At 26.2% G+C, this 9,473-nt stretch overlaps 1 protein-coding gene across 1 annotated transcript; it reads left to right on the forward strand.

The window, feature by feature from the left end:
- Window positions 1-2,671: 2,671 nt before the first annotated feature.
- Window positions 2,672-7,511, forward strand: LOC132917373 (enoyl-CoA delta isomerase 1, mitochondrial-like). Its single transcript, XM_060978091.1, has 6 exons — window positions 2,672-3,292; window positions 4,433-4,557; window positions 4,618-4,764; window positions 6,715-6,833; window positions 6,923-7,104; window positions 7,183-7,511. The coding sequence occupies exons 1-6, from the start codon at window positions 3,190-3,192 to the stop codon at window positions 7,341-7,343; spliced, it is 837 nt and encodes a 278-aa protein (XP_060834074.1). The 5' UTR covers window positions 2,672-3,189; the 3' UTR covers window positions 7,344-7,511.
- Window positions 7,512-9,473: the final 1,962 nt, after the last annotated feature.

Raw genomic sequence — 9,473 nt, forward strand, 5'->3', positions numbered from 1 at the left:
GGAGACCATCGCTCCGAGGACTGTATCAAGGATCGAGCTAGTCCAGCCAAATGCGCGCTCTGTTCTGAGGTTCACACGGCCAACTACAAAGGATGCCGTGTTTATCAATCCGTTATCAAAAAACGCACTAAAGTGCTCACAAGAGTCTTGCCAGTCTCAGATAAGCCCCCGTCCATTCACACCCGACGCAAAGGAGTACCTAGGACTTATGCAGAAGCAACTGTGGGCAATTCAAATAATTTAAACTCTGAACCTATTTCCAATATTATATCCCAATTTATTACGCAACTTAATTCCCTCTTTACTCCATTGATTTCTCTTTTATCCTCTCTATTAAACACATTACTTTCTAAGAATACCTTATCTCCTTAATTGCAAACTTCGCGAAATCATAAATATCTAAACTGTTGTTATTAAATATTCTGTGATTATGTTACTTAATCTTAATTGGATACGAAATCATTTTCTACCGTCTATCATTATTTGTATTAATCAGATTTATTATTATCATGTTTAATATTATTAATTTAATTGTATACTGTAATTGTCGAACTATAATAGCTGTAGCTGAAAGTTCTAATTAGAAAAAAAAAAAAAAAAAAAAAAAAAAAAAAAAAAAAAGGACCGTTCTCAATCGTGTTCTACCCATATTATTATAATATTAAGGCCTTAAAAAAAATAAAAATATCTGTCCCTAAAATTCTAAAAATAAATGTTTCAAAAGTAGTATTATCGTCTTTTTTACAATATTTCAATTAGATATAAGTTACAATTTAAAAATACACATATATATATTTTTAAGTGTCATAATAATAATATTTATTTATCATTCTATACATTTCAAAACGATTAATTAAATTAAAATATAATCACAGCTATTTTTTTATCAATTTGTAAGGTCAACATCATATTCCAAATAAATAAGAATATTATTTTATTATATAACCCTCTGACCTCTCAATAAATTTTTATTGAAAAAATTTAAAATGTATTACGGAAATGGTTTCTGGACTACCAAAATGATTGATAAATTAAAAAGTTAGAATACGCGTAAATTCATTTAATATGTTTATGCTAACTAATTTATTTTTGAATTATATATTACAAAAGTTTGCATCGTATTATTTAGATTTAATTTAGACTGTTTCTTTCAAAAATTGTGGATCCAGCTTATAAATATCGCTAATGGGCTAATGTTTTCAGATATTAGGGAATGAAATTAAGTGGAAGTTCTAAAATCATAAATAGGTATTGAAAAAATTAAAAAACTGTACGTACCTAATATGAAAACTATTTTCATTATTTTTTGAACTATAATCATACTTGTATTAATATAAAATAATACTTGTTAAGTATTAAATATATTGTAAATTGTATGTTATAGTTTTACGAATAAATTATATATAATAATTAATTTATACAATTTTTCCAATCTTCAATTAAATTTTTACGCTCGTACATCAATACAACATATTATTTAAATTCGTAATGACTATTTCATGTAAAATGTAATAACTGTTCTAATTAAACTGGAAAATGAATTTTCTAATCTATCAGAGACGGCGCCAGAATTTTTTTCTAGATATGGCCACAAAAAAAAAATGAATATAATATTATTTCTAAGGTTAGGCCAGTGGTAGGGCCAGACATTTTCAAGTAGGTCCATGGAACTACCTTGCCCGTCCTTGGCACCGCCATTGTAATTTATACATAGGCGAATATACGTATGTAGTCGGTAGCTGTTATTAATATAATTACTTTGCCAATTCTGTCGATTACAAATAATAGTACCACGTTCAACTGAATTACCGCTACGTGCATATCGTGACCTATTTTTTTTAGGCTGTCCAATAGCTTGGAATAGTCCAAAAGCATGAACCTAGCTTCCATTCTTATATATAGAAATGTGTTTCATGATATCTTTATTCAAAATATCAAAATTTTATTTTGCATTTAATTTTATAATTTACCCTTTTTTATTTATAAATGCTTAATTTGTGCTTTTTTTTTTGCTAATATATTTAACGGTTTTTGATGTAAAATGCTGAAAAATACCGTAATTTTATATTTTATTAACTGAATCTGATATAAGTTTGATTATCTGTTTTTAACAAAGTATTGTACAAATTATCACTTATTTATTGCTGAGAATTAAATATGGTTATACGCAGTATAGGTTCCTATAATATATAATTGTCGATAGCCCTCGTCAATTGTCACAATCAAAACTTATTTTAAAACTGCGAGCCATTACAATTTTATCAAATGTTTTAATAGAATATTTAATAATTTATAGTTAGTTGCCGCCACGACCGATGTAGAATACCTATACTGCGAGTTTCGTGTTAGACATTTTTCTTCTAATAAATTCAAAAACGTATTAGAACCAAATAGACGAAGATTTACTGCTAAACATTTAAAACAAATAATAATTATTTAACCCAACTCTTTTTAAAATTTATTTTTTCATAATTAATTTCATAATTGTACATAATAAATAAGAAAATTCAATGTAACAAGCACATAAAAATACATAATACCAATTCGTTTATATTCTATTAATAATTAAATTTGTTTCTATATATTTATTGCATTTTTTTGTCCACATTTCTTTATTTTTTAATGTGTATTTTTCAATTTGTTCACGCATATTTAACTGTTTTTAGTGCACCAGTGCATACATATTCATACATTTTCTAGTGCATAAACATCCTAACCCTTGTAATATGGTTTATGCATGGGAATAGTTTCCACTTTAGACGTTATAAAACTACGCGCGGTCATCTATATCTTATATTACGATCTTACTAGGTACGCGTGGCGTAATTCGAATAGTTACACATCGCGCGTTGTTGGGGTTACTACAATACATACATAGTTAACGCTATCTCTAAGAGCGTTGCATACGTAGTACTATGTACTTTGGTACTGTTACGTAATCTTCCCATCTAGATCATAAATTACTAAGGTATTTCAAAAGTGAAGTAGCACGAGCTACTTGTTGACTCGCGAATACTCAATACGCATCTCTTATTTTTGTCTCAGTTTTTGAGCAATCCACTTCTTGTTGGTTTTAAGACCACGAGTCAAAAGACTTAGTCAACATTTAAATTTGATACAGTCATTTTAATTGACCTAAATCCAATTAATACAATTTAAGTTTAAAGGTTTGCTTGAAAAACATTTAACATGTTGAAAAGGTATATTATTTTGTACAGAACTAATAAACTCGTGAATTCTTGTCGGCATGTTTCCCAATCAATGCTACAATCAACGGTTGACGAAAAAACAGGTACCTACTTAACTTTATATTTTAATTTGGTTCTAGTGTTATATTTCATTAATCTAGCTACATTTTAGATTCTGAACGGAGTGATGAATGTATTGATTTTACAATGATATGTGTTTTTTTTAAATTTTTTTTTTTTATTTTTGTGTCTGTCATCACGTTTTGGAGTAGTAATAATTCTTCGATTTTTGACTTCAGCCCCTCTTTGAATAGGAACATTCAGCTAGTTAGTACTTTGGGGGTGTCAAAAGTAAAAAATTTCCAGTAGTTTTCAAAAGCGTCGTGAAAAACCCTGAAAAAATAATGGAAAAACTGGAATTTTTACGCATAACCACTTTTCGACAAATCGATTTTTTGATTTTGCTGTAACTCAAAAACGAATCATTTTAAATACTTGAAATTTTCACCAAATGTTTATATTATGGTTATCTATATACGATTAAATTTTCAAAATATTTTGAACTTTTTTTAAGCAACTTATAGACAATTGAAATTTTTGACTTTTCTAAGTTTTTTTTCTTAAAATGCCGATAAAAAAATTTGGCTATCCAAAAAATCTTTAAAATTTTTATTATAAAGGTTTATTATAAGTTTTATTTATTGTAATAAAAAAAAAATCAAAAATCTTTAGTCACAAATTTTGTTTATAAGCATTTAAAGTTCAAATGTTTACGAAATATATCAAAATCACAAAAATTTGCAAGGAATTTTGAAGTTGAAAATTCATAAAATTTTTGTGTTTATACTTAAGGTTCAAAAATCCAATACAAAGTTATCCATAAGTTTTCCTTCAAGTAACTCAAGTAACTGTAAAAAAAAATTTCAGCGTCAATATAGAAAACATTTTATGAGCGTATGAAATTTAATTTTTTACGAAATTGCGTAAAATAACGATATATTACAATTTAAATATAGGTAATAATATAATATATCCAACTTATTATCATTGACTGACAAATCATCTCCGTTCAGAATCGTTTTTCGTACACAATGATACCCGTCATTGCATTCAAATTTAACAAATATAGTGACCAGTGACCTACTCTCCATCTCTACTATACAGCAGAGCGATACCCACTTTTGTTTTATTAATTCTTGTTAAGCCAGATATCTGCGCTAAATTATTTAAATTATCTTTTACAGGCATAGTTACTATGACAATGAATAACCCACCTGTTAATTGTATAAGCCTCGAGTTATTAAATGAAATAAATACTCAAATCAATACATTACGGAAAGATAATATCCGAGGAATGATATTAACATCAGTACGTATATGTTTTTAAGTAAACATAAAAAAAAATATTTGTATTTATATTTTATTTTAGGGATTGAAGAAAGTGTTTTGTGGAGGATTAGACATAGCAGAATTTTATAAACCAAATCCTGATAGATTAGCTGAATATTTGGCCACCCTACATGATACATGGATTTCGTTATATATGACTTCGTTTCCTACTGTATCTGTTATTAATGTAAAGCAAATATATATTTTTTAATTTATATTTACAAACAAAATTTAAGTTAATACGCTTGAAAACATATTATTAACAAATAGTACTTTTAAAATTTTCATAAAAATAGTTATTTTATTTTAGTAAGTTAAGAAGACGCACACCCTCATACTATATGCTTTCTCTGTCTTACAAAATATGAAAAGAATAACAAATCTGTGTTCAGTAAAACTAATTTTGTGTTGTTAGCTTTATTATATCAGAATCAATTGGTTTATGAGTTATGATTTAACTTAAAAGAAAGAAAATTATCAGTTTTTTACAATATTTTTATTTTTAAACAAATTGTAACTGTTTTGAGTACTTATGTAAAATACTAAAATATAAAATTGCTTATAACTTTCTTAAAAATTAAAATTTCGCAAAAAACCGACAAGAGATAACAGATAATGTTTTTACCTTTAAGTTTGATAAAAGGTCAATTCACTCTGATATTAAATCGATTCTACTGAACAAAAATGTGCTTTATTGTATGTTTGTAAGGCAGAGACTACGCATGTGCAGGGACGCAATTTCAATGAAAAAACTGAGGGTGCTGAAACTAATCTATCTTTTTTGATAATGTTATCTTGAGTCACTTGAGGTTGTGGATACCTGTTACTATTAAGATCTAAATTAACATGAAACAATTTGCCAGTGCTTATTTCAAAATAGGTGGTGCTACGCACACACAAGCCCCCCTCAAATTGCGCCTATGCGGCATGTGAGTGTAACATTATTTTAAGTTAAATAGTAAATATCAAATAGGTCAAAGCGTAGTATTATTAGGGCGGTGCATCCGAATTGCGTTTTAAAAAAATAAACATAAATTGGAATATCCAAATTTCATGCTATCTCTTAAAGGGATCTGTCCTATTGTATGCCCCATATAAAATGTTACTTAATACAATAATTTACCTTACTTTTCTACTGAAAGAACGATCTTGTGTACATTACAATAAAATACATAAATATTGGAGACGGTGACACCGTGAATATTAAATATTAAATAAAACGATTGTAGTTTTCTAGTTTAGGGTAATAAAGTGAATATATTTGGTGGAGTTTTCAACATTTCGGGCATAAAATATTACAATTTCAATAAATACAATAATAATAATAAATAATAAATACTTAATAATAATAATATTGTTATATTATACGTCATATATTTGAAATTTGAAAAAGTATCGTTTTATTTATTTTGATGTTGGCAACGCCATATATACCAACTTTCCTACAATTATAATTCTATCAATTTCATTATTTTCAAATCGCGTCATCATTGAACTTATAAGTTTTTCTTTTTTGAATATTTCCCAACGTTTATTGTTTAAATTTTAGCTACGCATTTTACATAATATTATATATCACATTGTACTTGCTAACCAGTTGCAACAACCATATTATTATAGAACTTTTCTATATATGCGTTTAAAAAAAAAAATAGAAAAGTTCAAAAAAAAGTTGAAGTTGTGCACATAATTACATAAGCTTATGTATTACTAATGCTTGATAAATAAACTAAACTGGGTACATGGTATGCAATTCAAACAGACCCCTTTAAGAGATGGCATGCAATTCGGATACATTCTTATTATAAGGCTTGGGTGTTATTGCAAGGATTATTAAAATTATATACAATAATTGTATATAATATTTATTTTTATTTGGAAGGCATTGTAATCAAAATAATTCAATTTCATTTAATTAAATTAAATACTAATTAAATAATTACAGAAAATGGTTTTTATTTCCTTGTTTTTACATTTACACTCATTTTTTCTTTTAAAAAATTGAGGTGTTTAAGTAATAAATTAGTGTTGAAAAAAAAACTATATAAATGCAATACCATCTAAGACCTATTAATATATTATTTATTGTTACAAAAATGAACTCATTGATTACATTTTGTTAAAATTGTACAATAAGGGCCACAGTCTAGGAGGAGGTTGCTTAATTGCCATGGGTTGTGATTATAGAGTTATGATTGGACCACATTATACTATAGGACTTAATGAGACTAAATTAGGAGTTGTTCCTCCAAAATGGTAAATTTGGATTTACAAAATAATTTTAACAATAACTAAAATTTATATTATTTATATAAATACATTTTGTATTAATTATTATCTTCTAGGTTTCAAGATACCATGGTTGCAGTTATTGGTCAAAGAAAAGCTGAAGTGTCAATGACAACAGGAAAAATATATACTACTGACGAAGCATTAAAAATTGGTTTAGTCGATGAAAGTTCGACAGATATAGATAGTGCTCTTAAGAAAGGAACTCAATTTTTGAATAATTTTGAAAATATATCTCGTGAGTATCTTCTATTTAGTAATTACATTAAAGAAAATTGTATTGTTTAAATATACACTAATAATTAATTTTTTACAGCTTGGGCTTTTAAGATGACTAAAAATATCAGCCGTCAACCAACTATTCAATTGTTGATAGATAATAAACAAAAAGATTTTGATTTTGTTTATAAATACATGCAAACTTCTATGGTTCAAAAAAGTATTGGACTTTATTTACAATCTTTAAAAAAAAAATAAGATAATAATAATATGATTATTCTTAGATTTTTAATTTAAATTTTTTATAATTTTATACAAATTCATATAATCATATATCAATTTGGAGAAAAAAGAATAATACAAATCTACCAGCTGTAGTATTTTAAAAGTGTTAAATAATATATGATAAACAACATTTTTGAATTTTATTGAATTTGTTTTATCTTTTATAACACTCGTCTGGTCTATTATAATATGTGTTATAAAATATTTTGTTTAACCCAAAAACTTACCCAAGATGTATGTTCTTAATTCTGTCTCTAAAAGAAAAGAAATCTTATAATTGTATGTTAATCTGTATCCAATATTATTGTTTACTTATTTTATATTTTACGATACAAATAGTATGTATCGGAATACTATCTAGTACATGAGATTTTAAGATGGCAGAATGTAAAGTGTAAACATCTAAATTTATTTGATTTTAAGCAATTCGAACAAGAAGTTTATAGTTAAAATTAATTAACAAGTTAATTGATTTTGGTGTATTTGAAAAAATTGTAGTATACATGATCGTTAATTTTGTCGCAATCATCTCTGATAGGAAAATTATCAAAAATTGTCTTTTAGACGAAATAGGTGGATCAATTATTGAAAACCTGTAATTTGAAAAATTGAAATTATATACAATTTTTTATAATATAATCATAATAATATAATGTATTTACACATAATGAGTATATAATGATTAAGTAGAGAATCAAAGCATTTTTTTAAATAAGATCAGTCATAAAAATAAATAAAAAACATACATAATTTTAAAATGAATACATTTATTGTTCCACCTTGATATGAAAGTAAAAAAATATACTTATCACGCTTGTACAATTTAAAGCAATAATTATCGTAATAATTATGTCTGTTAATATTACATTATATGAATTTTTATCGATATATATAAAAATGTAATGCTGTTTGTTAGTCTCGCTAAAATTCGAGAACGGCTGGAACGATTTAGCTAATTTTGGTCTTAAATTATTTGTGGAAGTCCAGAGAAAGTTTAAAAGGTGAGATAATATGAAAATGTTCGGAATTAATTTTTTAATATTAAATTAAAATTTACATGCTTATTTGCATGGTGTATTTCGGATATTCCCGTGACTGACCGTGATAGTAGGTTTCTAGCTACCTGTAACCTGACCTTTTTTCTTTTGTGTGTGTTTTGTTGTCAGCAGTGTGTAGTTATGAATATTGTTCCGAGAAGTAAGACTCGACAATCTATCTATATACTATCTTCTATCTCCATAATATATTCTTATATATAGAAATCATGTGTCACAATGTTTACTCGGGATGAACTCCGAAACTATAAATAATTATAAACTAAAATTACTCAATCCAACTAATAATATATTAATTATATTACGAATTTTCCTGATTTTTTTTTTTAATGAAAGAGTCTATCACGGAGGAGGTTTTTATCGCAATAGCATTTGTCAAAATTAAAAAACCTCTGAGTTATCTACTAAAATTAACGTGTTAATTGTATGTGTTAATCGATGCATTCCGAAACTACTCAACCGGTTTTGATGAAATTATGATCAATGTGTGTAATTTTATCTTCGTCATAATAAGATATTAGATAGGATAGTTTTTATCCCGGTTAATGGATAATTGATGGATTATTCGAATAATTTATTATTTTTAACAAATGATACATAATCGGTTAATCGATTGAAAAAATGCAACTCTATATAGGCGGGACAGTTATAGGCAACCAAACTTAACGCGGGTGCATTTTGTACGAGCGACGAAGTGCACGGGGGCAGCTAGTTATATTATAATTTATAATTTTATTATAGGTGATTATGAACGTTTTTCAAAATATTTATTAGCTTGTTTATAAGTACACAGACTTAAATTTATATTTTCTAAGAAAGGTTTTTAAAAATTTAGTCTAAAATTTAATTTAACAAAAGAAAAAATTCTTACAAAGTAAATAACTACAATAACATTATATAAAATTCATTTTGGAATTTGGTATATTGTAAAGAGTATACTTTTTGAAAGCAATACGATTTTAAATATTTACCTTATTGTTTAGGATATACGAGTATATACAACAAATTGATAGGTACTCACAATATAAGTATTCAAATTTAAAATTAT

The sequence above is a fragment of the Rhopalosiphum padi genome, chromosome 1 (genome assembly GCF_020882245.1).
Source record: "Rhopalosiphum padi isolate XX-2018 chromosome 1, ASM2088224v1, whole genome shotgun sequence".
Classification (NCBI taxonomy): Eukaryota; Metazoa; Arthropoda; class Insecta; order Hemiptera; family Aphididae; genus Rhopalosiphum; species Rhopalosiphum padi.

Excerpts from the sequence above, each read along its gene's own strand:
- LOC132917373 (XM_060978091.1), top strand. The coding sequence starts at position 3,190 with ATGTTGAAAAGGTATATTATTTTGTACAGAACTAATAAACTCGTGAAT. Across the intron at positions 3,293-4,432 it reads AACGGTTGACGAAAAAACAG|GCATAGTTACTATGACAATG; the intron begins GTACCTACTTAA and ends TATCTTTTACAG. Across the intron at positions 7,105-7,182 it reads TAATTTTGAAAATATATCTC|CTTGGGCTTTTAAGATGACT; the intron begins GTGAGTATCTTC and ends AATTTTTTACAG.